Source organism: Mycteria americana, chromosome 23 (genome assembly GCF_035582795.1).
Source record: "Mycteria americana isolate JAX WOST 10 ecotype Jacksonville Zoo and Gardens chromosome 23, USCA_MyAme_1.0, whole genome shotgun sequence".
Classification (NCBI taxonomy): Eukaryota; Metazoa; Chordata; class Aves; order Ciconiiformes; family Ciconiidae; genus Mycteria; species Mycteria americana.
The window spans coordinates 4,613,138-4,640,704 of NC_134387.1; the positions used below are offsets into that span (position 1 = coordinate 4,613,138).

General features: G+C 41.2%; 2 protein-coding genes across 8 annotated transcripts in view; one reads left to right on the forward strand and one right to left on the reverse strand.

Moving 5' to 3' along the window:
* The first annotated feature begins 825 nt into the window (after positions 1 to 825).
* GNRH1 (gonadotropin releasing hormone 1) lies at positions 826 to 3,856 on the forward strand. The gene is made up of 3 exons (XM_075523534.1): positions 826 to 967; positions 1,660 to 1,755; positions 3,770 to 3,856. Exons 1-3 carry the CDS (start codon positions 827 to 829, stop codon positions 3,809 to 3,811), a joined length of 279 nt encoding a protein of 92 aa, XP_075379649.1. The 5' UTR covers position 826; the 3' UTR covers positions 3,812 to 3,856.
* A 395-nt stretch (positions 3,857 to 4,251) lies between these two features.
* DOCK5 (dedicator of cytokinesis 5) overlaps positions 4,252 to 27,567 on the reverse strand; it is a 90,226-nt gene continuing 66,910 nt past the window's right edge. Inside the window, exons 41-54 of one of the 7 annotated variants that reach the window (XR_012778701.1) lie at positions 26,391 to 26,532; positions 23,915 to 23,996; positions 23,626 to 23,710; positions 22,747 to 22,833; positions 22,102 to 22,278; positions 19,916 to 19,999; positions 18,976 to 19,113; positions 18,693 to 18,859; positions 17,719 to 17,896; positions 15,242 to 15,380; positions 13,621 to 13,736; positions 11,199 to 11,660; positions 5,027 to 5,084; positions 4,252 to 4,471 (exon numbers count right to left, since the gene is read on the reverse strand). Coding sequence is in view for 2 of the 7 variants with exons in the window: in XM_075523659.1 (XP_075379774.1) it covers positions 11,559 to 11,660; positions 13,621 to 13,736; positions 15,242 to 15,380; positions 17,719 to 17,896; positions 18,693 to 18,859; positions 18,976 to 19,113; positions 19,916 to 19,999; positions 22,102 to 22,278; positions 22,747 to 22,833; positions 23,626 to 23,710; positions 23,915 to 23,996; positions 26,391 to 26,532 (1,497 nt within the window). In the remaining 5 variants the exon portion in view is untranslated. Of the gene's footprint in view, positions 5,502 to 8,873; positions 11,661 to 13,620; positions 13,737 to 15,241; positions 15,381 to 17,718; positions 17,897 to 18,692; positions 18,860 to 18,975; positions 19,114 to 19,915; positions 20,000 to 22,101; positions 22,279 to 22,746; positions 22,834 to 23,625; positions 23,711 to 23,914; positions 23,997 to 24,570; positions 24,628 to 26,390; positions 26,533 to 27,567 lie in introns of those variants that run through there. The other 6 variants (XR_012778702.1, XR_012778700.1, XR_012778699.1 and 3 more) reach the window with 6 other exon arrangements.

Consider the following 27,567-nt stretch of genomic DNA (forward strand, 5'->3'; position numbering starts at 1 on the left):
AAAATTAGAAGCCACGGAAAGAAAAGATTGTGGATTTTCCATGGGGCAACAGCAGTCAGCTAGATTTGAATGTCAGATTTATAGCCTCTTAAAAGAAAGGCTGTTACTTTTATGGCTCTTAGAGAAACCAGCTGAATTTAATAGCTACACCAGGGGTGTTCCAATTATGTGCTTTACTTCTGCTGCATTACAGCAATTTTAAGAACAAAATTGCAGCCTGTGAGATAGATAAAGCTACCTGCTGTGAAAGGTTTGGTGTTGGGGTGGTTGTGTATAAAAAGTGAGATGACAAGCATACTTGCAGGACATTTTCAGACAGAGAAGAGTTGGAGTTACTCTGCAACCTCTCTCAGCAAGCAGGTAATGCGCTTGAACAACATATACCAGATTCCCTTTTTACTTATTCAGTGCTTACAGATGCTTGTAGTAGCAGAAACTTGCATTAGAAGAGACTGCAAAGAGCACTTTTTAAGGAACAGGGACGTCAGAACAGAAACCGGCTAAACTGAACACATCTGTCAAATATCAACAGGGATTTTCATGTAACCTTTGAGGTCCAGACATTCCTAAAACTCTGAAAGGGTGTTCAAAAATCCTAATTTAGATCTTAATCCAAATTTTTCAGCTGTTAAATCTCTTTATAATGAACTAATCCACACTTTGAGAGGCTCAAAATCCAGCTGTGGCTCACACATAGGCACAATGCCACTAGCGTGCAGAAGAGCAGAACTGGAGATCCCGAAGTGAAACATTTTCATAATTCTGTAAGATAAAAATGGAGCTGTAACGTCATTATGATCAGAAAGATGTTTTGTTTTGTCACAGGATGGAGAAGCCCAAGAAGATCTTTGTCAGTGTCCTCCTGTTTGTCATGTTTGTGGAAATCTGCTTGGCTCAACACTGGTCTTATGGCCTGCAACCAGGAGGAAAAAGGAATGCTGAAAACCTGGTAGAATCATTTCAAGAGGTAGGTTCTAGACTGTAAAACAACCCTGTTGTTTTAGCTAGGATCCCTTATTTGTAAAAGATGCAAGCAAAAAAGAGGCGACATAGGCTTTACTGTACATGTGTGTATCTCTGTCTCTTCCCCCCAAAACATACATATATATATATACACACACACACACTTTTTTAAACTAGTAATTGGAAAGTAATTGGCATTAGGGTAAGATGACACTTGACAGCCTTGCATAAAGAACAGTGCTGTCTACTGCAGACAGAGAGCTTGGGCAGCCTGCTCTAAACGAGAGATGGAAGTCCAAGTTCCAGGTTAAACCCGATTTCCTCTTCTCCCTAAATTTCAGCCAATATTCTGATGGGCTGTTTTAAGACAACATTCATCCACTTCACTGAGAATGTGGCAATGGGCAGCTGTCATGTGGTAACCGATTAGATGGTAAGCAGTTAAATGACAAAGCAAATGTGAAAGGTTCTGTCCGCCAGTGGTTTTCCCATCCTTTCTAATACCTCATGTGTAGTCCCTTGTAATAGCACTCTAACATCCCGAGTTTAAGTTTGCTGTAGCACAAGCACAGCACCTGGGAAAGAGGCGAATTTAAATTGTGCAGTGGAACAGTTTCATCTTCATCTGTAAGTAGGGTAGAGTTGCTTTAGCAGAAAAATCTCCCTTCATAAAGGCTGTATCCCTTCCCAATTCAGACTGCAAATGAAATGGAAAAATTAGGGGAAGTGCAGAAGACTGAATGCCCAGGCTCGTATCAGCATTCCAGGTTCAGTGATCTGAAGGAAGCCATGGTAAGTAACATGTTTTTTCTTTTATCACTATGGGAAAATTAGGGGACCGGTCCAGGCTGGGAAAGTACATGGAGGGAAGAGAAAAAAGGTGGTGGAAAAGGAAGAGGCAGCACGTAAGTTTAGTTCACACATGGCAATACTGGCTCTGCCCTTATTATCTGCATCATTCTCAAGCACCTCAGAGTTACAGTCCTAGGACAGGACTATATTATTCTTACGCTCCCATTGTAGCAATGTCCTTACTCACTAAATTAAAAACAAAATAAAGTCAAACACATTCTACCTTAATACAAATCTATGCAGCATTCACAGATGCTTAACTTCAAAGGCGCACTTTGCCAGCTGAAGAATCAAGCCATATGGAAGCTGCTGCTCCCAAGGTCCCTAGACTGGGAAATGTGTTTTCCATTAGATGCTCTAATGCAATGACAGCAGAGACTTCACATACAAACTAACTGCCATAGAAAGAATACTCTCAAGCAAAAATGTGCTCTTTAATTAATATAGCAACACCTTGATCAGGCCAGATGGTCACCGCTTTCTGGGAAGTGTCTCTGAGCTGTCCTAAAACTTGAAACACTCAATTTCTACTTCATTTTTGAAGCCAAGACCAAAAGTTTCAAGTACACACTCTAGCCTTTCACCAAGGAACCTGGCCTCAATAAAGGCTCATAAACTCAGTAACAGTAACACAGACAGGTCGGAATCTGACTTCCATTGGATTTTCATGCAGAAACTGCCTAAAATCCAGTATTTTTTTTAGGTAATCTTTAATCCTGTTTGTACCGAACATAAAATGGAATCTTTGTCCATGAGTCTGGCTTCCAATAACACTACTTGCAGAATGAAGAGCCAGCAACAGTAACTTAATATGTTTAGACTTCTTTTTTTTACTGCAAGAGACTATGTTAGGCAGGAAAAGATGCCAGAATAATTATCAGGATAGTTCAAATGAGTCCTTGATAGTTCTTGCTCACTGAGGGAAACTTGGCATTTCTTTGCAGAGCTGACGGCACCCCCCCAATCAGATTCTTCGGTTTGCTCAGAAACTGCTGGTAATCTTGCACATAAATGTAAAAACTTCTAAGCCTCTGCATCAAACACTTAGTTTGCATGTCTAATTCCTGTAGCACAGTCTGAACTATGTCGCCTACTTACTTCTAGCTGCTCAATGACATTGAAAACAAATTAAACTTTTTCCAGATGCAGCTCTTCCAATGTAACACATTCCTGGAGTTGCTACAGGAATATTATGCAATGAAAGGGGAGGTGTCTGGAAATGGTCCACCCCATGGAAAAACTTTTCAAATTATCTTCATCATTTCCTGGAGAAGCTGGTAGTGAGCACAAACAAAAATACACCTAGCTAAGATACAAAAGGGAAAAACAATAACGTATTCAGACAGCACGTCTATCCAAAGTACCTCAGGCTTTCAACTCAGATGTAACAACACAAATAAATATTCAAGTAGGAGACCAGAACCAGCGGGATGTGACACAGGAACATGGTTTCCATTCCAGCAGTGGTAAGGTACACAGAGAATGGTAACAGGGCAACTGTGCCACTCCATAATGACCCAGTAATACTTTTGCAAACACAGCTTTCTTGTCTCTGGTATCTTGGCCAACTGCTTAAGCTCACAGAGACATTCTACATACTGACGCTTTGTGCAAGTCCATGCTTCTTGTCCTAAACTGCTGTCATAGTGTAGTGTTCAACAGCTGTTGGGTTGCACTCCAAGAACTGCTGCCGTGGTGGACCCCTTAACAGATGTAAAGTTGGTCATGCACTTTGGGATGAAAAGGGCCATTATAAGTGTCAGTTACGTTATATTGTATGATCAGATCCACGAGCAGGTGGCAGAGAGATCATGTCGGGTCAGATTTATGTCATTCTAATCCTCCTTCCAGTGGAGACCACAATATGAATATTTTAGCACCTGACCAGGCTTTAAAATTCCACCATCAAAGTTATTTCTTCTCTTTAAAAAAAGTGTATGATTTGTGTTTACAGGAAAGTCTGATCGAAGGAGAAGCTAGACGAAAGAAGATTTAAACCCGCAAAGCCAAGTGGAACAACGGACCCAGAATAAAATTTCAAAGCTATGTTAAAAACAATTCTTCTTCAAATGGCCTCTGCTTAGATTGCATTATGTGAATAAATACTCTGAAGTTGCATTTAAATAGTAGAAGATAATTGTTGTGTAGATTACTAGCTTATATGTAAAAGAGAACACATTCTAGTCCAGTGGTGGGGACTCAGCAGCATAGGGTTGCTTTGTGTCCTGCAATGAAAACTTGGACGTGACAGCTTTTGTTTCACATGTACAGACAATGCCTGGACAAAGGCACTGTCTGATCTCACTAATCTCTGGATAAAACAGTAATACAACTTTGTTAAAAATCAAGAATAAACTTACTGTTGGAATGTAATTCCACTCGCACTTCAGTAGTCCATGTACAAAAGACTTTTATATGCTCTTTTTTACTGGTTCACTCATAAAAACTACATTTATTTTAAAAAGGTATTTACAAACTTTACAATAGTTAATGCATTTTAAAAAACATGAAAATTTATACACCTTGCTTTACAGACTTAGTGAATCATATGTCATTTACCCAGAGAGATGCAGACCCCCTTTCCAAAGCTTAGCTCCTACTCTTTCTTCAGAGCCAGTTTAAAAGCTGTATTTTTTGCTGATTCAATTGCAGAGGACTAAAAGAAAGAGGAAAAAAAGAAGGTATTTGCAGTCTGCAGAGGTGGGTTTTATAACTAAACCATCACATCCAGGATCTCAAAACACTCACAAAAACATGTTACACAACATCCATATTCTCCTGAATTCAAGACAAACATGTCCCAAGGTTTATCATGTCATTAAACCTTTATAACACCAACAATGAAAAACTACATCAATTAATACCATGCAATTGGGGCTGAATTTCAGAGCTGCTGAGGACTTATGCCTCTGTTTAAAAAATACAAAACCTGCAGACCATGCATGTGAAAAGCAAGTTCAAAGTATGCAGTCATGCACGTCCAGGGATTTCAATGTCAGCCTTAAATCAGGACAGTCAGACCAATACAGCATAAACGGATGCTTTTCACCTTTTGTTAAGCTCCTCTGTACTCCTTTGCGTACTCTCTATAGTGCCCACGCATACTGTCTTAAAGGTGCTTTAATGTTAATAGGAGCAGAATTAGGTGAACCTCATGTGCTTTTGAAAAGCCCCTCTCTGGCCATGCAATGAAATCACATTATTTGTTTACTTTTTCTTTCTGATGTAGTCCTAGGAAAAGCTCACACTGGTCCACTAGATAATTTGGTCTGCAACAGTAAATATAAGACAGAGAAGGTTTTAATTCAAAGAAAAAATTGAAAGATGGTAGCAGTAATGTGTCAGGAATGTTTTCACTATAAAAAAAAGATTACAGTTAAATTACAGACATCTTAAACTTATTATTTCCATTTACAATTATAAAAATAAATAAGGAGAGAAAATCTGAGCCATTATCACTGTAAGTCTAACTCACTGTTAATCTGTGGAACATACACTGGGCTGCATAGGGTGAAGGTTATTAGAGAGATGCAGGTTCTCAAAAACCACTGCATATACATTACGGTAGTTTCTGCCACTGCAGATCACAGAGCTGTTCTCACTGGAATCGGTGTCCTTTCCTAATCCAATAATCCACTGAAATGGAAAGCTGTCTGTTTCTCTCTTCCCCTGATGTGGATTAGAGCCTGTAACATTTTTAAAGGAATTTATCACAGCATGACAAATTTTAATTAAAAGCTCCAGAAAACAAGTGTTGAGCATATTTCTCCAAAGAAAAAAAATCCTCTAAGACTTGAAATTTAACACCAGCTTTGAACGGCATGGCTATGAAACGGGATTAGGTTTTGTCTTCTCTGCAGACTGGATATTTAACTTTGAGATTTGTTTTATTCAAAACTATGAATTGGGTAGAAACATTGCTGTTTGCTTTAATTTCTGGTATGCAGAGATGACATCATTATGGACTGTTCTCCTACTCCCATTTTTAGCCCTCCAGTTTAAAAGACATTAGATGACATTTCCAAAAGCATCTAATTAACACGGAAAGATGATTTTCATTCTGAAAACTAAGCAGTGAGACCTTAAATTGTCTCTGAAAATTAGAGCTCAGAACTTAAGTCAGGTAGGTAGCGTAGCAAAGACCAGAACACTTAAAAAAAATCAGGGGTCTGGTGGGATTTCTCATGGGAGTGTGGGCACTTAATTAAAATCAGTCAGGCCCCATGCTTATTCACACACTTAAATGCCCAACTGCCTTTAAAAATCTGACACTTAGAAGACAATGCTTTTTTCTAAAACTGGCACGAAGCTCTAAATCATTTAGGCACAGCACAGAAATTCCATCTTGTACTTCTAAGCAAAGTATGCTGACTTATATCAGCTAAGAACATAACTCTTCAGGTACCACAGTCAGTAATACATTTAAGAAAACTGAACTCCTGTTCTTGAGTTAGTTTGCCAAATGGCAAGAAGGAGAAGTGGGAAGAGTTTACAGCACTTCAGACTCTAGAACAAGAATTACACCAAGAAAGAAAAAATCCCCCAACCTCAAACCCCTTTTGGCATAGAAAAATTGCCAATGGTCCAAAATATCTCGGGAAGGGAAATCTCCTCAGTCTGTACTCTCTAGGCATCAGCTGTTCCTTTCCTTCCAGTTCGGGTGATGTCTCAGCTACGACAGTCTCCAACTGGCCAGACAACAAAGGCAGTAAGTTCAGGCAAAAGCCTGAACTGTGTGGACAGCATACCAAGATAAAGTTTAAGGAGCCTGCCAGGTGAGACAGTGCAATTGCAAGGCAGAGCATACAGGAAGATATCTTCAGTGCTTTTTAAGGAGCTGGCTCTATAGTAAAAGCCAAAGATCAAAATACAAATGAAAGGCCTGTTTCAGCCACTGCTCAAATTACACAAAGCACTGAAGCTTCCTAGACTTCTGCCAGCACTGGGATGGGTTACAGCCACCACCCTGCTTGCTCTCCTGACTCTCTAGGTGACTTGGGCATCTTGCTAGCTCAGGTATTAGCGCCTAGGATCAGCACACAGGAGAGACAGCAACTGTTCGTATTCGTAATGGCTGGCAGCTGCATGATCTAAGGAAGGAAAGGAGGGGAGAGGATAATTAACCACTTACATGCTAAGTACTCTGTTCATAAACCTAGTCTATAAAAATGCAAAAAAAGCAGTCAGAACCAAGTCTCCTCCAGTTAAAGAGCAGTATGTAAAGGGTCATTAAAGATCAGCTGAAAAATTCTTCCCAAGGTCAGACTTACTCCTGTGAGGTTTTTTTGCATGGACTAGTTCCCTCCTCCAGGAAAAAAACCCTGCTGAATGTACAAGGTACATCTACAAGCTAAAGTTATTAAAGCAGATCAAACAGGTAGGGAAATAAGACTCAAAGTCACTTGGAACCAAAATACCCAAACCTGATAGCTAGTTTGTTTACCATTAGCTGGGATTCCAGCAAAGTCTCCTTTGTTACTGCTGACCTACCAAAGGAGTTAAAAGCAAACCTGCTCTGAAAAGGGAATGCACCTAAGAATGAGGTAACAGGCAGATGCAGAATGGGGAAAGGCACTGAATTAACAATAGGTGGTGTTAATATGTACTTTTCTACAATTCAGACCACATCCTGCTGTTCTGCCTAAAGCAAAATTCTCACTGAAGACAGAAAGTTCTTGTTCAAGCGAAGAGTTTCAGAGGGTCCTTTAGTTCCTGTGAGCAGCAGAAGGAAGACAGTGGTTACAAGAAGAGGAAGAAGTGGACAAAAAACGAAAGACAAGAAACCCCTGTGGTTTTCAAGTCAAGTGGTGTCTATGTCCAAGAACATAATGTGGAGCTGACAAGTCCAACAATGCACCAGAGAGAGGGGGTGAACCATGGTCAAGTTGTCCAGAAAGGTTTCAAAGATTTCCCCTGAGAAGGCAACAGCCCAGAAGACAGTTGTATGTGCGCTATAGCAAGCACGACTGCAGATGTATGTGATGTGACTGCAGGGCAACTTCCAAAGTGTCTCCAACCTGTTTTGTGATGTGAATCCAATATGACCCTTTGATGGACGCAATCTGTTTTACAGAGCCATGCAGGCAGCAAAGTAAATGCAGCTTCTGCAGGTTTCTTTAACTGGAGTCACACTGAAGCCAGAGGAATGTATAAGTACAAAAGAAAGGACTACTGCAGTCTGAACAAAAAAACCCTAAGGTTTCATTGGTTTTGTTTTTCCCTGAAAAAAAGGCTTTGCTGAGAAAAGCTTTCATTAGGTTTAACGAACTTCAATTTTTCAGTAAGGTAATGAAACCCATTTAAGTCATGCGAGCAGAATAATGGTGCAGTGGCCTGCAAAAAAACCCAACAGTATTTGTATTTACTACTGTAAGCAACATCCTCAGCAGGTTTTTAGTGTGTCTCCCCAACTTCTACCAGATAATCAGAAGCTAAATGACAGTTACGGTTAACAAGCAAAATTACTTCCTGGAAGAGAAAGCCCATGACAGAATCTTCATCAATACCGATGATAAAGGTATTGAAGGCTCTACAGAGGGATCTGGACAGGCTGGATCAATGGGCTGAGGCCAACTATATAAGGTTCAAGAAGGCTGAGTGCCGGGTCCTGCACTTGGGTCACAACAACCCCACACAACGCTACAGGCTTGGGGAAGAGTGGCTGGAAAGCTGCCTGGCAGAAAAGGACCTGGGGGTGTTGGTCAACACCCAGCTGAATATGAGCCAGCAGTGTGCCCAGGTGGCCAAGAAAGCCAATGGCATCCTGGCTCATATCAGGAATAGCGTGGCCAGCAGGACTAGGGCAGTGACCGTGCCCCTGTACTCGGCACTGGTGAGGCCACCCCTCGAATGCTGTGTTCAGTTTTGGGCCCCTCACTCCAAGAGAGACATTGAGGGGCTGGAGCGTGTCCAGAGAAGGGCAACGGAGCTGGGGAAGGGTCTGGAGCACAAGGCTGATGGGGAGCGGCTGAGGGACCTGGGGTTGTTCAGCCTGGAGAAAAGGAGGCTGAGGGGAGACCTCATCGCTCTCTACAACTGCCTGAAAGGAGGCTGTAGAGAGGTGGGGTCGGTCTCTTCTCCCACATAACAAGCCATAGGTCAAGAGGAAATGGCCTCAAGTTGCTCCAGGGGATGTTTAGGTTGGGTATTAGGAAAAATTTCTTCACCGAAAGGATTGTCCAGCATCAGAACGGCCTGCCCGGGGAAGTGGTGGAGTCACCATCCCTGGAGGTATTTAAAAGACGTGTAGATGTGGTGCCTGGGGAGATGGTTTAGTGGTGGGCTTGGCAGTGCTGGGTTAATGGTTGGACTTGATGATCTTAAAGGTCTTTTCCAACCTAAACGATTCTATGATTCTAAATAAACAGGCCACAAGCTGTAACCAAACAGCCAAAGTTTTGTATAGGTTCAGAAATAAACTTGGATCCAAATTCCTCAGCTGGTCCCTCTTTATGATGAGTTTTAAGAAACTCTGAACTTTCCAGAAAGTTTGAATCTGAACTTTGCAGGCAAACTCCCATGTTTCCTGCGTTCCATAATGAAAGAGAACAGCAATGACGAGTGATTTTTTTCCCTTCCCTGGAAAACATCAGTGAAAAGTAACAGCCATGACAAAAGCTATGTTTATAAATAGGCCAGTCACACAGGCAGAATAGCATGGCAAAATATTCTGCCTGAATGTCACAAGAGAACAATTCTTACAAATCAAGAAAACCCCAAACTCCACTGGCTTTTCAGCTGCTGGGAATGTGGCACCAACAGGCAGCTGCAACTGGGGGGGGGTATATATAAAGTAAGTTTCAATTATGTAGCTTGAAAAGAAAACAGTGAAGTTCTTCCCAATGCATTAGTTCTGAGACAGGCAGTTTAGGAAAGTCCTGCTCCACACAGCAAAAAAAGAGCTGCTGTAACTACCTTTGGAGTCACCTAGATCTTCTAAGAGTAGAACAGAGCAGAAACACACTTTGCAAGAGAATTTTAAACTGAATTGTGTTCTGGCGTAAGTGCTGCACAAGCACCCTGTAAGCCTGCTGCAGAAGAGCAAGTCCCCACCCCAGGGTTGCAGCCCTTCTAACAGAGCTCAGAGACAAGTAGCCCCGAAAGGTGCAAAATGGATCTGCCAACATTAGGAGTATTAATCACAAACGGTGATTAATGTCCTAGTTTTTAGCAGCAAGCTTCCAGTGGCAGCTCAGGCACAGAGGAATGCTGTGTCTAAGGCTGATGTGGTCCATAAATAACAATGATATTTGTGTTGAATTTTCAGTCACTATGCAACTGTAAGGACAAGCTGCGTGCAAAAGTGCGCAACAGCCTTTTTCTGCATGGATCGCGCAAATTTAAAAACATTAAAACCTAAGATCATGCCATTTTTTCTCTATACAAATAGAAAGGCTGATGCTGACATCCAGACAGAGCAGGGAATAAATAACTAAAAGAAAAATTAAACAGATCATCCTGTTCTCCAAGGGAAGAAAAGCTGCAGAGAGCTGGAGTCCAAGCAACAGGAAAGTAGGTGGTTAATTGTCAAGTCTTTCACATGCATCCCAGATCTTAATGGCTCCTTAAAGTCCAGTGGCTGTTCAAAACCTAGATCAAGGGAGGCTATAAAACAAAGTGCAAGTACTGCCACAAATGGGTGCAGGGAAAAAAAAAAAGATGAGAATTACTCATATTTGTGTGAATTTGCCCAGCCAAAGTAAAGGTTACAGTAACTATCAGACTTTGTTTCTGAGGTCAGGATGTATACGTAGTTTTGCACACGCCATCTTCTCAAAGTCTCCAGTACCAGTACAGTGCTGGTATCAATGGAGCTTCTATTCTTCTCACATATTTGCAGGAGAGAAGCAACTTTTTACACCCTATTTAAAAGCACAAAGATGAAATATTGTACCAAGTCCCAGATGCAAGCACAAACCAAGTAGGTAACATAATTCAGGGAGGAATATCAACTGCTCTGTAGTGTTAAAACCAGAATCAACAGTGAAATAATGACAAAGTACTGGTGAACCTAAACTCTCCATTGGGAGTGAGCAACTGCCACTACTCAAGCAGAGATGGTGTAAGGCAGAACGTTTGCACTTCATCTTAAATACATATGATGACTAGCAGAAAAAAAGACTTCTTATTCTGCTAACAGTGCTCAGGTCTCTGCCTGCAATCAAGTATCTTAGGAGACTGCACATCATACACCGGCACCTGACATCTCAGGAGCCGACATTTCACAATTTAGGCATGGCTGCAATCTGTTTCACTTCATGCAAATCAGGACTGGGCTACACAACAGGGGCAGAAGGAGGGATCGGTGCATAAGTACAGCTGTAAAGCTGTAATGAACTTATGTGAAAATACTGTAGGACACATCTCATACTGGTGTGGCTTACCTGGTTTCAAACACTGGTGCAAATCACTACTGTGACAGATTTACACTAGGAATGAGCTGCTGAAATTGCATCAGTGAAAAAACTCCGGACAGACAAGACTAAGACAGATAAGAATTCCAGTAGAGCGACTTCTCCTGCTATGTGATTAGTGTCTCAGTACTGGAAAGGTAAACCAGAGGTTGGGGATACAGTCACAATAACAGTTCCTTTTGGTATTTCCCAAAGAAAACTCTAAGGGGAGTGAATGGAATGGCAGGTGAGATCACTAGTCTTTAGGGTCAGAGAGCCCCAGCATGTCAGTAAAAAGAAAGCAGTCGTTTCACTCTAGGCGCTTGCCGTTACACCAGCAAGTGATGATCCTCACTGCAATCCTTGCTCTGAAGAAACAACGCTGGATTTTCTGGTTTTTGGGGGTGGAGGGGGAGGTTTGGCTTCACGTCTGCTGGGTAGCGGTGGAGCAACCTGAGAAGATAGAACAAAAACACATAGAAAAAGAAACCATTACCGGCAAGTTAAGACATTTTGCTTTACCAAACAAGAAATCCAAAAGGTCCTGTACTACTTGATGTTTCTTTCACAACCAAATCATTGAATTCGACCTCTCAGTACTACATGCAATCGTTGACAGGGGCAAACAAGGACACATCCCCAGGAGACAACAGAAGCAGATACGCTCTATTTGTGGATATACTTTAGTTGCTTCTGACCTGCAGCCTGACTTGGAGTCAGAGCCATTTGTCCCTCTGTCCCACCTTTTGTTTATCAGTAAAATGGCAATAAACCCATTTCCCTCAAGATTTCCAAATTATACTATTTTTATCTTGCTGGCTTGATGAGGTGCATCAAGTATGGGCCAAAAGGATGTAAAATGCTTCCAAATCGGAATGGTACAACTAATGCCATAAAATGGTAGCAAGTAAAGTTCTACTAAAGCAAGCCACAGCCTTCCTGCCCAGCACAGGGGCTTGTAGGGCGTTTCTTGTTCTCACAGAAAACTGCACCAGTGGGTTCTTTCAGGTTGACTCTCTGCTTGTTTTAAGGGGCATCTTGTAAACAAATGAGATGTGTTAGGCCAGGTGAACAAGAAGCTTGTGTGGCTCACCACTTGCTTAGCCAAAACCGTCAAGATTTCAGGACTATTTTAAGTGAAGGCAGACACAGTCAGCTTTACAACAACAATGAAGTAACAAAACCCTTCAGAAAATACTTTTACAATCTCTCTTTACAGTCCTTCAAATCCTTTTCATTTGGCTGCAAGCCAAGGTCAATGTTGCAAGCCAGAACATGTTAGTAATTAGTTTTCTTACAAGACTCAAGGGAAGGAGGCTCTTTTATTAATCCTCTTGAACCAGTGACTCCCTTAGCATCCCTAGAGCTGGCGTATTTCCGCCATTCATGCCACCTACAGCAGCTATACTGCCCTTTTCAGACGCACAGTCAGTTCTCTGACCAAATGAAGTGCAAAGCAGAAAACTTCCTATTTATCCCATGCTCCAAGGCTTTATGCCAGTGTCATCTCTCTCGAACAGAATTAAGTGATCAGCTCTTTTGTTGTCTTCCTGTGTTGTCAGAGGTAACACATTTTGTTAAGTGCACTCATTCTTCAAATTCTTTTTTGGTCAAATTCCAGTTCATCTCACTAAGGTACTCCGTAAATCCTCTTTGCAAATTGGACTGGGGAAGACGTCCATCCTTTTCACGGTTACAAAAGGATGCTTTCCGTTGCTGCACGTTGGTAAGCAATTACAGTCTTATATCAGAAGCACCTACATTTCAGGGGCAGATGAAATGATTCTGACACAATGACCAGAGTATTTGCATGTTAAGTATCTGCAAGCCGTTTGGAATCCCACAGGGCAAGACAAACATTAGTGATACAGCATAAAAAAAAAAAGTGGTGATCTGATGTTCCTAAAAGGAAACCAACTTCATGAAATTGAGAAAAAGGCTGTGGCTAAGATGGTGATATAATACAGGCTGTTTTAAGTGACTAATGATGCGTACCTTGAAAAATTAGATTCTTCTGAGCTGAGGACTCAAAAGGAAACATTTATAATTTCTGAAAATGTGTGAATTTTTTTCCCCCTTCTTTTTCAGGACCAGATTACTGTGCTATTTTACGCTGATCATGTTTTTGAAACTTTTTAATCATTGTGCTTGTTTTCAATATATCTTCCCACCCCCATACCCAGTTTGCCTAACCAAGGACAACACAAATCCCACTTGAAAAAAAGGGACTGTACTTGATATCCTTCTCTTGAAGCAAAAAACTTTTTATTCTTTTGTGGTTTCAGGGAGTGAACCAGTAAAATGATTAGACAAGTTTCAAGTAGCACCACCCTAGAAGCAGCTTGGAAAATTCCACTGGTGTCTCTTTCTCAAAAGCTGTTTTCCAAAAAAATGTCAGCTCTCATTTCCTTACCTCCACAGAATTCCTCGGGTTGCTATTCTCACAGGGCTTGCTTTTGGGCGGAGGTGGGGGTGGGGTGCTCTGTAAGCTAGCAGTTGCCAATCCATCAGCTTGCAAAGAGGGAAAACCTAGAAGCAACAACAATAATAAGAAAAGACATTAAAGTAGGCGGAAAAGGAATGGGAAATGGGATTGACCATGTAGAATTTTAAGGGAGAATCATTTAATATCTTGTGCTTTCAATCTGCTAACAGTTGTCTGCTTTAGCAGCTAAACCTGAATGGGTATGTCAAAGTAGAGTCACAGTTGTATCTCCCTTAAGTTCAAAATGCCCAGAAGAGTTCTATCTTCATCAAATGAATCTAAGTTTATGTGAAAAATGCATGCTTGAGAGAACAGAAAATTGAATCCATTATCACATCTGCAATGTTCAGTGGGGTTTCCTTTCAGCCTGGGCCTCAACCTGAGAATTCACTTTGATTTTAACTCCAGTTGATGGAGTAGATAAGTACCCAAACTTCAGAAGGATTCCTGGGAAGCTGTCCTGCTACTAATGGCAATTAAAACCACTTGCTAAGTAGAAGCGTGGGGTTTCACATTCCTTTCACAGATCTCTCTTCATATAGTATGCCTGCATTTGTTTTTGTTTCTGGTTGTCTCCCCACCCCGTCCCCCACCGTGATATGTATTTTTTTGGTTTAATCCTCTCACAACAGTTTTATGCTTGTTTAGTTCGTTATCTACACTGGATTCTGAATTTATATCCACATAAGAGGAAGGACAGTCATGTCCTACATATGAACTTCTGTTCCTTAAAAAAAAAAAAAAAAAAAAAAAAGAGCAGTAGAGTGAGAAATGCAATGGCAAGCAAGGCAGATGTCAATGGTGACACTACAGTGGTATTTTTACCTTAGCCATATTTATATGTTGCTTCAGAATTAACTACAGAGCTTACTGGATAAGTAAGGAGGGTAACTGCACAAATTATTCTTTTTGCTAATTCTTCAAGATAAATTCCTTCTCTTTTAGGTGTAACGTTTATTAGCTGAGTTTCCAAGCTGCTTAGCAACTTCTGAAACTTTTTACCACGTGATGGGACTTACTGTTCATTAATTAACAAAGCCTTCAGGGTTTGCCCAGAAAATTTAGCCACAGACCTGATCAGAAATACCATGCCGGATTGATGTAGTTCCATCCAGTGAATTCACAGGAGATATTCCCCTAGTATGTGCTGTAACCACCTGACTTGATGCATTTACAAGCATCTACATTGATTGCATGGGATGTTCACCTTGAGGTTTAATATACCTTCCCACAAGTCAATACAGGAGAAAACAAGAGAGAAACTGAAAAAGATAAAAATTTTTCTCTGGAATTCATCTGATATACTAATTTTAACAAGTGATATGTAAGTCACAAGTATGATCGTACTGCATTTGATAACACTGCCAAATTCTGTTATCTGACAAAAAGATCTACAAACATTAACAGCCCAGAGTCACTTTCTGTGAACTACTTCAGAGCAGTTCCTCCCTCCCTCCCCAGTGAGGTAACCTCAGCAAATATACAGTAATTCCTACTACTGCAGATACTACCCTCCAGGATGTGGCAATTGCTCTATAATAGAACTTACTTTGGGTTCTTGGGGTTTTGGGAGTGATGGGTGGTGGGCTGCGAGGTGTTGACTGCTGGAGTGAAGAACCCTGAAGCAAAGTCAGTCTGTTGTCTCCTAATTGAAGACTCTTTGGCCTTTGTGCTTTTCCTGACGTGCCCTGGTTGAAACAAGGAGCAAACAAAACCTTTAGAAGTCAGCAAGGTTGCTGCACACGTATCAGATAATCAGACCTGTCGCAAAGGCATCAACATGCTCCAGAAAAGCTATACTTAAGAGAGAAAAGTGCATTCAGGTGAAACGTAAGAGTGAAACCACTGCACTGGCTAAGCCATCTCAAAAGGCATACGCTGTGCTCCTATGACACATCCAGTTTTCTGTGGGACCTTACTAACTGGGTAGCAATAGTAAACTGTTTTTAATGACCTTAGTGTATTAACTAAGAAGGGAAGACGTCAAGCTGAAAAATTGCTGCATTTGACTAGAAGTTCTGTGAACAAATTTAGGTGAAAAAAAGTCTTTCCAGGAAGAAAAAAAAAGATTAACTTCTGGGTGCAAGTCAGGACTGCTAGTATCATCCAGCTCCTTAGGGCTGTGAATCAAGTCTATTTCAGGCTTTACAGAGCAAACTTCTTGCATTTGGGACTTGGGAGATGTTGTTCCAGTTCCTTCCAGTATCACACGTGTCCTCTATGCTCTTCACTCAAATCGTGAGGCCATCTGAATATGGTCCCGAGTCCAGTGCATGAATATTATGGTCCTTTTAAATATAAGTTTATTGCTTTACAGAGAAGGCTGTCACTTATACATGTAATTAAACTCACTGGGCTCTTTTAGAGATCAATTCTCTATCATTGAGCAGTTCAGTATTTCTCACTGTGCAGAAGAGACCACACACTGGTGTACAGTGAATATAAAACTTCCAAAGACCAAAGCTGCTGGACATACAGCAAGCCTTTGGTTCCCTCTGGCTTTCTAGCTCCCAAGCAGCTTAGTCAAGAGCTGCATAAAATCAGTCTGTCCAATTCTTGTGCTGTGCTATGCAGCTTTGGAACAGACCAGCTATAAAAAACAGCTTTCTGTACTTTGCAATGTTCTTAAGCATGAATATAACCCTTAACTGCTCATTCACTTCAGTAAGCTGATCACATGTAATTTGCCTTCAGAGATACGGGGGGAGAGGGGAGGGTGGGTGTTCTGTTTTGCATCTCTCAGCTCTCTGCAATGCAAAGTCTTGGCAAACATGCCTTACTGTCCTAGTGAACTGGTCGATACAAATGGGCTTTCTCCCAGATCTTTTCCCTCCAGTTTTACTCAATAAAGTGATCAGCAGCTGACATCACAGTCTGTGGGTTAAACCCATTTAATTCTTCCAGAGGCAGAGGGCCAGGCCTCCTGAACCACTAATACTTACAACCCCAGATTTCCCTCCTGAGTGGAAAGCCTGTCAATACCAAATGACACGATTCTAGAACCACCGTTCCCCTTTTTATAAATATTCTGCAGACTCCAAGTGCTGGCAGCACCACTCAGATTTGATGAGAATTCCTGAATATATAGCAGCATAACCTGTTCCTGCCAGATTCAGTTGAGATCTTGGGAGAGAGGGGGAAATAGAAGAACTCATGTTTTCTCATTATTTACGCAGCCTGTGTTAAGTCAAATTAGTATCACTGAGCCACCAGCTTAAATACTCAGATGCCTAATTCTCACATACTGTCTGACAGTGTAACGTAGTCTTAGTGTAAATCAGGATAATACTCCAAGGTCATACCACTCCACTTTTGGGCTGAAACTTATCTGTTTGTGTTAGGTGATCATTCTGAATCCCACTGTCAACCCAAATACTTAACAGTCTCCAATATATTCCTCGTTACAACACTCCTATTCTATTCTATTCCTCTTTTGCAAATAATTTGCTCAAGGAGTAAACACTCCTGCCCTCACACAGGAGGTCTGGAGCAGAGTACAGACTGGAAGAACCCGTTTTTCAAAATCCCAGGCTGGTGACCTAACTACCAGACCATCTTTTTTCAACTCCCCAATCTATCAAACTGATCTTCCCCTTGCAGTACATTTGATTTGTGCAGTGATGCTGACTGATAGCAGCTGAACATCTGGCTTGCCAGCTGGATTTTTGAGTGGGCCAGCAGTATCTGCTTGCTCCAACAAAAACAGAACAATTCTACATTGTGCTGAGTGCATCACGCAGTCCTCCACTCCTAGAAGAAATGAGGGCACTGAGCACCTAGATGAAACAGCAGTGCCTTGTGCTTCCAGTCTGTACCTTAAGCCAAACTGCAGTTCAGGCTGACACAAGTTTTCCAAATAAAAAAGTAAGAATTACTGAGATGACCAAGGCTTTTGGTATTTGAACCCCTCCCACTATTTAATGAAGTTCCCAATGACAAGCATGGTTGAAAGCAACGGAAACACTAAAATCTCCTGCTGTGGATTTTATTATTGGCTTTTTTTTTTTTTTTTTTTTTTTTTTTTACCATTTTGGAAGTCAGTTCCGTTTCTGGCTCCTTCTCTACAATAACTTGAGACTTGCTAATACTCCAGTCCTTCCGCTTGAGTTTGCTAATCCGGTTATCACCATCATCTTTCATGGGCAGTTCCTCAGCTCTGGAAGCTGTTGATATTCTTCTCTCCAAGAGAGGCTCCAGAATAGATCTGTGGCCCACACCGAAAGAGTGGAAAAACATGAAACATTAGTCCATCAGATATTTAAAGCACTGTCTGTTAAAAAGCTCTGATCTCTTAGTTTGCATAAGAGATTAATGTGAAAAACGGAGTTATGTCCGTAGAATTTTCAGCGAATTTTGTGCTCCTAAGTTACCCTAGCAATTTTGAGTATAATGCCTTACATACAAGATAAAGTGTGATCTACTCGCAGAAGGAGACAGACCTGCATTTTATGCTGAACCCTGCCACTGAGTCTGCTGTGTGACCTTGAGCAAGTCACCTAGACTCCCTGGCTATCACAGATGCAAACTAGATGTACAGAGAACTAACATCAGGAAATGTTTCCATGTGTGGCAGCTCCTTTTAATGCCATGTACATAGCTGCAAACAGGTAGGTGGAACAACTACCATACGACTATGCACCTCTTCACAGACCACACCAAACTAAATTACCTTGCAGTATCTTACACCTCTGTTTTCCAGCATTCCTGGGAAAGAGAAATAGTGTGCATCTGAAATACACTGCCTCCATCCCTCTTCAGTGTCATGTAGATCACTGGGACTCCAGAGACAGACAGTTGTGGGTTCAATTCCCAGAATTATCCCTACCTGTGCCTCAACTCCCTATCTGTAAAATGGAACAACAACATTGGCCTCCATTTAAAGTTATAAATGCGTAGGTATTGCTACTGTGTATGGAATAAATCTTCATTTTAAGAGTAACTAATTCCAGCAAAGGCATATTCCCACTCTTGTAAATCACATCTAAAGGCTGATTACTAACCCGTCTGAACCTGGTCTGGAGGAAGTGCTATCAGATGATGTGGAAGATGTAGAGACCACAGAAGACGCCACAGATGTGACAGAGAGCCGTCTCAGCGTGGAAGACATGATATAGGGCAACACGACAGAGCCTGACCTGCTCTGTTTCCTTTCGGTGAGGGATGGAAGCTGCAGACAAATACGCTTGTGATAAATCATGTAACACTAACTCACTCACAAGTGGGAAAGGGGGAAGTTGTGTTTCTTTAAGGCAAAACACTAAACAACCAGGTTGTTTAACTTACCAAAGTTATTACACCATACTGCTTCTCCACCTTCTTCTTCAGCTCTTTGAAACAGGCTGTCAGTCTGTCATGGAGAGGCTTCAGCTGTTCCGTCAGCTTCTCACCATGGATCCTAATCCCTTCAGCCAACAACGGCATCTGAAAGGAGGAACAAAATTAAGCTACAAAAGGACAAATCAGCTCTCCTGTTCCAGGAAGGAATTTTCTATGCTTGTCACACATCTCAGATAAAATACGTTGATTTAAGTCCTTTGACTGTGAGTTTGCAGAGGCAAAAAAAGCAATCGTACAGTAAGGAAGCTCAGCTACTGACTCATAACTTGTGACACTGTAGTAACTTGACGGTTTATTTGAGCTCCATGTGTTCAAGAAACACGAACGCTTTCACCATCCGTACCTATGATTCCCTCTTCCCTACTCAGATTCCATATTCTGCTTTGGAAAACACAACATGTTAAATTTTGGAGTATCACTTCTTAGCCCCCAAAGCTGTATGATTGCGAGGTAGCTTTAACTGGGCTCTGTTGTGTGGAAATATGTAAAAACTGGTCTGCAGGGATGCAATTTGCATTACAAAAAAACTCGGGCAATTTTTCATTGCTATGCAGGTCAAAATAGACAACTTTCAATGGTCAGACTGACAAAACATTAGGTCTGATGAATTTGTGAAAAGGTAACAGGTATTTTGTTACACTCACGAGGGAAAAATATATGCCATGTTGGCAAATATTCCAGAATAACATTTCAGAGCAACACGAGGTACACGGAACAGTCAAGGCCACAATTTTAGAATATGACAGTTTTCTTATAATAAAAACCAACTGTACACACATCCAGATTGTTCTTATAGTATTTATCTGCATTATCTCTCCAAAACAACGATGCTGGAAAAACATCTGCACTCATACATACTGCTTCCACTTCTTTCCCCATACAATACCTGTAGAGCAATTAATTGCTTAAGCAGTTCAATTTTATCTTGATCTTCAGGACGTTCTTGAAGATACTTCTCTGTGAAAAAGGCCTGAAAGCAGAGAGAGAAAATGATACAGACACTACGTTGCTTTCACAGCTAACTCTGAGTGAAAGATCCTCGTACTTTAAAAGTGATTAATTGGCAGTATTCCTCATAGCAAAGTTTGTTTTTAATATCTCCCTGACACAAAGCTGAGGGACAAAGAACCATTTCTTGAGAACTAGGAAGAAAAGAGACTTTTTTTTGTATTAAAAACCAAAAACTAAACCCAAATTTTACTATTTTTTCAGTGAAACACTCATATGTAAAAAAAGTTACTTCATCACAAGGGTTTTCTTCAATTCCAATTCCCTTCTCGTAAAATAGTATTGATTTGAATAATCAAAGCTACTTTACTTGTCACTCAAATGCGAGTAGCAGATCCAGTCTGAGTTCTCACTTCAAGAAGTCTCTTTCATTTTTAGCTTTCAATGACCTACAGTACACAATGACATGCAAACAACCTCAGCTGCACAAAGGTGAACAGGGCATCTCCTGCCTGCAATTTCCTTAAGTCTACGATTTAAACCCTTAAGTACAACATTTTCACATGGGACTTGTTACAAAGATTCAGTAGAAATAAAGACCGTTTTGAGAGTTTGACTCACAGTTTGACTCAACAAAGCACCTTTAGTCTACGCTTCTTATGTGTTTACCTTTAATCAACAGAATCTGGTATCGGTTTAAAAGTTGAACAAACACAAGTACACTTTCCTGGACCGAAGCTTTAAAATTGTGCCAATTCATATTATGTGCTACAGTGTATTGCACTGAAATGTATCACAATTCCTGGTCAGAAGAATTTAATTTTTCTTTTTCCTAGATAAAATCCCTAATAATTTTTCATTTGGTTTTAAAACACGTCTCTGATCTATTTCAGCCTCTGCATATATTTCTTAGTTCTGCGTTCCATTAACTGGACTGTATATACAAGTGTTTATAGGCCTAGTGGTATGACTCTGAAAAAGGCTGATGTCAAGAGGAGGTTAGCCTGTGAAAGGACTGCCGGGTAGGTCCCAGAGGATTTTTCTTGAAAGTGTTTAATTATTGCAAGAAGAAAGCGCATGTTAAAAATGCAGACTTTGGCTTTTGGCTACAATGAAACAATTAAAACTCAAGATTTTAGCCGCCCACAAAAGCCAAATGTTCTGTACAGATCTTCAGTTGAAATAGGAAAATATGAACCAGAAATGAGTATTTCCAGATGTGGTTACAGATACTTTGTGTTTCCTAGTTTAAACCGCTTTCCCACTTTCGTAATTCTAAACTTTATGTCAACCTTAATTCATAAAATGGGAGGATTTAGGGCCAAATTCAGCCCTGGCAAAGTATGCAGTGACTCTGGAATCAGCAGAGTAAGACCCCAGATGAATCAGACCCTCTCCCATTTAACTTTTGCACTTCATTTCACGTGACTGGAACACATCTGAGAAGAATTAAATGTGTTTTAACACCATCCATTCGGTTTATGGAAATAAGCAATATATTTTGTGCTGGGAATACCATCATTAGATACTGGGAATAAACAGCTTAAGTTAAACATCACAATAAAGGAAGAACATACACTGTTCAACTGAAGTCAACTGAATAACTCTGGATAGGAAACACTGGTTTTTTCCCTGAAATGTATGCTCTTTGCTGCAAAACTCCACAGACAGATTATCTGCTGGAAAGAGAAATCCTCATTTGACTTACCATTCTATATTAATACCATGGAGAAACGTTAGCTCTTTGCTTTTCTTTGTTACTTGCACCCATCATCGGGCTGACCAAGCACCTCCATGCTCCCACAAGGCAGGAGCATGTTATTATCACCACTGTAAATGAGGCCCAAAAGAGATGGATCACTCATCTCTATGGCAATGCACAGCACTAAAACTAAACACTAAAAGACTAAACATGTGGGGGTTTTCCACCTTCCAGTCTAGTGGAAATCTCTTATCTTTGTTCTTTTCTCCTCTTCTTTGAGCTCTGAACAGACAGCTACAGCTACAGAATGCACTATGTCTGAGTAACAGCTGAAAACTGAACTTGAATCTCCCATGTTTCAATTCAGGTCTTCAACATTGCACAGGCCAACACACTGAGCTACAGATAAATGTGAAAGAGACCTTTTCATAGTTGGTATATCCCCCCATGACCGCTGGGTCCACAATCCCATTCAGGAGCATAGAGAGAGGATGTACAGGCAGACTCCGGTCCCAGACATGCTGTTGGACAACGTTGCTGATTTTCTCATTGGTTAGCTCCATCGTTTCTATGGCGTTCTCCAAGGGACTGATCTCTTCCTGACGGAAAGAAGAAACAGAATAAACCTGCACTCGCCTCCACTGAATATGAAGTTAAGTAACTTCTCGTATATGAAGGGCAGCCCAGTAGTTTCCAGCAGAGGATTTTGGACCCCCTGTGCTAACTATTTTGCCATTCAGAGATGAATGCAAGAACGATCTTATACCTTAACCTGGAGGAACAACAGTTTGGGACTTGGTTGCTGACTGTGGAGTATGTTACAGAAGTAACCACTCTCCCAAGCATTATACAGTCAACATAGAACTTTGCTGCCTTGGGTAGAGCTGTCTGCAGAATTGCATAAAAAGACAAGCACATCAAAAGATACACATTTGCTTTCATCTGAAGCAGAAGTTATTGGTGTGCCACATCCAACAGTGGAAGGACTAGTAGTCCTAACTGTTGCAAGACTCTTTACTCCATGAAAGATTGAAGGGGATGAGACCCAGCCCACATGCAGAACTCACCGTTGTAATCTGTTTGACTTCAAACCACTTGAGGATGCCTGGAAATGAATACGCTGTTGTGTAGGTTGTCCTTTCTATCCACATATTCTAGTTAGAGAAGGAACAAATTCCAAGATGTAAGGAAAATATTGGTCTTGCAATTCAATTCTCTTCCGCGGTAGAGCATGGAACAAGGCTTTCAGCACTAGCTGGCAGGACTTACACAAATGACTTTCACCTTCACTAACTGGGATGGAACCCAGTGGTTTTGGCAACAAATACCCCCTCTACTATTTAAATGGTATCAACATTAGCTGCAGTAGGCTGTTATCCTCCATGTGGACCACTACTAGCAGGACTGCAATTATAGCACATTTAGCCAGAGTTATATGCAATGCGCTGAACCACTACACGTGAGCAACAGTTATGGCTCACAGGCAGCAAGGAAACATGCCGTTACACTACATCCAAGGCTCACTCTCCACTGCAAATCTTAAAAGTTGGCCTGAAGTTGAACTGATACTTCATGGTTAGAGGCTGGCCTCCTTAAGGACAGCTGCATCATCCACAATCTACCAGACACACAGCTGCACTCTGTAGGAACCTGCGGTTAGACAGCACAATATTTATGGATGCTAGGTCAAGGGTTTTGAGCATTAAAACTTCAGCTACAGAGCCCCTTGACATTATCACATTGGCTTTATGTAAAGACTGCAATGCGAAGTGCAGCCCTTTGCTTTTCCTACATTTTAATAGCAAAATTCCATTGCCACAGGTGGAGGAAAAAAAAATGGGACAGTGCTGTTCAAAATGCCACCAACAAAATAAATAAATGCATAGAACACTTTTCTCATAGCACAGACACCCAAGCCAGCTGGCATCAAAAAGCAAAGGACTCACAGCAAACTCATTGTCTGGATCTTTTTCTCCTTTCCTGACTGGTCGGGAGTGCGTGAACTGCTGTACCTCGTTTGCTCTGTAGTAGCTAGAAAGAAGCAGAGTAAATGGTGAGTCTTCTCACCTCCCATCTTCCTTACAGAAATGTTCTTCTGTTTCCTCTCAAAACCAACCACGTTTAAACTGGACTGTGAAACAAATTTACACAAGACACAAAGGCACTCCACCTTGCGCCTAGGCTAGTTGAGAAAAATACAGAGGAAATGTTGAGGGGAAAAGGGAAAGAAATTACTTTAAGATCTGTTCAGGAACGGGTTTATCTTTGTAATTAGGTGGCAGGTTCATCACAGGCTTCACAATAAAGCACTGCACATCTGAGCAGCTACAGTTAAGGATAAAAAACTATGAATCCTTTTGGGAGAACAGGAGAGGGAGAGGAATACCCTTCCTGTTTTCATCAAATGTCAGACTTCTCAACAGTTCCCTGTGCTCTTGTCGTGTTTGAAGAAAAATACTTAGAAGTTCATCAACAATCCCAGGCATTATATTGCTTCTTGTAGTTTGTATGCTACTCATGAACTAAAAGCCCCAAAAGGTAAGGGCTGTACGAATACATCCAACTATTGAAATTCCCTGGTGAAATGCTTGGGAAGCCTGGGTGCTACCGATTTCTACTTTGGGGACAGGAAAACAAGATTCTGCACTAGGTTCTGTAATGCATGTGTCTGTCTCTCCTCTCTCCCCCACCGCCCCATGGTTATTTGTCAGATTCTTCCACTACAGTGAAGCTGCCCCTCCCTCCCAATTTTTAGAGCAATAAAGCTAACTGAAGAAAGTAGGCTGTTAATCTGTGAATATCTACTTCATCTTCAGCTTTTGCAGCTGTGAACCATGACAGAAATAAAAAAAAAAAAGTTAGTAATAGTATCCCCAAGCACAACAGCTTACAATGTTGTTTCTCCAGAGTTCTAAGGACTGTATTGAAGGCTTTACAGAAGTAAAAACCTGTATGGAAAAGGAAAGCATAAACAATTTGATCTCCATGAATAGATTATTTCTGTGAATCACCTGCCAGGTGCACTCTGAAGTGGCAATGTTTTACTGGTGGGTAGGGTAGCCCCATACATCCTCTATTTCACTGAGGGTAGCTCTAAACAGTATTTTGAAAGCGCAGGCAAGGTCATTCTGCCCGCATTGAAGAGCCAGATGAATACTAGCCAAATCTGAACCCAAAACCGCATAGCCACATTAGATCAAGCACTGGGCCCAAGCTAATATATTCTTTCTCTCAGGAGAGCTTATTAGCTTGGGCTTCATGCCATGCTAAGCGTGCTATACAGCTTCTAGCTCAGAACTGGTGGAAGACTAGCCTGTTTAAATGTGTAGGCATTCCCCGAGACTGTGTACAGCTCACTTAATATCTCCAGTACACTCTTATGAAACAACCAAAGGAAGAACAAGGCATTTTATCATAAAAGAGTAAGGAAACAGATTCTAAGCAAAAGTAAAAAAGAGCTTGAGACAACGGAGGTTAAAAAAGCACAAAATTAAAACAAACTACGGAACCATCAACCCCTGCCTAACACAACAGTGATCTGGGCACTCAAACTCCTCATCTTTTCAGAAGGTGTTTGTAGGAGTCTGAGAAGAACCTGTACCAAATCCAAGCTATGCAGCTGCTCCCCTTTACAATGGGGCTATGCCAAAGACCCGGAACCAAACACCCCCAAACTTTTGGAAGAGTTCAGATCTGGATCCAAATTTTGCAGTTCAGGTTCATCTGGAGCCAAAAACATTAGAACAAACACAAACAGATGCAAAGGAAGTAGCTGAAACAAAGCAGCAATAGAAGAGGCATTTTTTGATACCAAGTTTGGTCTTGAATGAATTTTAATTTCCTATGTGGATTTAGTGCTTGGCAGGCTTATTGCAAGGGAAGCATCTGGTATCACTGCTTGAGTTGTGCCTTTGTACACACAGACTTTTAAGGCCAAAATGGACCATCAGATTCTCTAGTCTGGCCTGTATAACACAGGCCAGAAGCCCAGTAACTTGGTTTTTACTGATGTACATCTTCCAGGAGCACATCTGCTATTGACTGGAAGCCACAAACAAGAATCTGAAGCATCTTCACTAGGTTGCACTTGGTCATGCTCACAATTAAGGGAAAGAGGATCTTAAGCCTAGTGCTGTGCTGTGTCACACAGTTTGGAGTTCCACCAGCATAAAGAAAAAATAAATTTAAAAAATAAGGGCTGTTCACCCAGCAACTTTAATCTACATAAGTAATCACTTCGCACTTCTTACAAAGTGACTTCTAGGGAAGAAAACAAAACCCAGCCACTTCATAAATGCTAGTTAACTGCAAGCAAGAAGAGAGCATACTTCTACTTTCTTTATATCCCACTTTCACTGCCTGCATTTTACCTCTTTCACCTAGAAATACCAAACTGGATCACATGTATACTACAGCAGTCAGCACCACCTGCTTGAGAAGAAGGCACAAGAAATCCTGACCTGCAATCTGTTAAGGTTTCATCCTAAGAGCGACTCGTTTAACTCTGACAGTACCAAGCTGTCTCTCTTTTTCAACGTGTTTAAATTCCCTACTGCAATTCTGGATAGTCTTATTTTCATGCCCAGTGCCTGCCTTCGAAGTCCACCTGGAGCAGTAAGTTCCTTGCTTATTATTGTTGTTTACGAATTCTCTTATTCTAGGGAAGAGGCAGATCTTGAATGTGCCAAAACGTATTAGAACCAAAAGATACACTGTCTAGGAGAAGACTTGATCTCTTCTCCTGGAGGGGCAGTGCTGGTCATCTTCTCAGCACTAGGAAACTGTGTCAATAGCTTCAGGTTGAAGTCCTCCCTTCGTTCATATTCTTTGCCACGGTAGATAAAAATTTTATTCTGTGGGTAGCAGAAGAAAGAGAGAATTAACACTAAACAAAGTAATGAGAAAGAGCTTTCCAAACATATACAGAGTAGTCTCAGAGATCTGGTTTATATGAAGGGTTGTCTCCTAGCTTAACAGACAGTCAAAACACGTGACAGAAGAAACACAGGCTGGAGTGACAGCACATCAACTCTCAGGAGCAAGGCCCTGCAGTGGCACCCTCGTATTTGTCTAGAAAATTCATTGTTCCACATACAAGTGTTATTGAACACATTCATGCCTTCTAGCAGCCTGAGAACTCACACATTCAACACGTGAAATGTCAGTCAGGGGACTGATTTTAAGTAAGAGACCGTGTGTCCCAAAAAGTTCTTTAATGCAGGGAACTGCATGCTCCTTCCCAGACTCTTACACTTATGGTATGAGTTCACCGAGGGATCTTCTATACACAGAGACACGAGTTTTGCCTCTGTTCCATTCCTGACTCTCTTCAGCTACCATTAACAAAATGGCCAGCTATGGCAGTTTTGCACTACAGACTTAATGGTAGACCATGGCCAATTATTTTTCCAAACTGGCCACCAAGCAGTGGTGGTTTCTGGAAGGGATGGATTCAAAAACATGACCTGGAGGTGAAAGCCTTCTATGCCATCCAGTTCCACAGTCCTAAGTTAACATTTTTCTTTTTTATTAAGCTTGGCTTCCATTTAAGGCCAGCAACTTCAAACAACTCCAGTCTGAAAATGTAAATCTTCCTTAATTTTAAATAATAGTTGGGAATATTTTCTAGCATGCTGCACCCTGCCCATCTGACTCACTTTGGCTAGATTCTTGTATTATAGCTAGCACGGATCCAGCAATGCTTAGCAGCAATCTCAAACAGGAAGCATCTTTGCATTTTAATTCTTCTGCGTGGGACAGACTCTCGCTAATGTGCTTGAGCACTGAAATGATCCATGTCCTGAAAATTAGGTTGATTCAGGCTGAAAAGCAATGGGATGAATTCTTTACAGGCTAAGCATTTTCTAACAGCAACAATCGTATTTCTG

Coding starts and splice junctions, on each gene's coding strand:
- GNRH1 (XM_075523534.1), top strand. CDS start 827: ATGGAGAAGCCCAAGAAGATCTTTGTCAGTGTCCTCCTGTTTGTCATG. Junction 968..1,659: donor TGGTAGAATCATTTCAAGAG/GTAGGTTCTAGA, acceptor TTCCCAATTCAG/ACTGCAAATGAAATGGAAAA. Junction 1,756..3,769: donor GTGATCTGAAGGAAGCCATG/GTAAGTAACATG, acceptor TTGTGTTTACAG/GAAAGTCTGATCGAAGGAGA.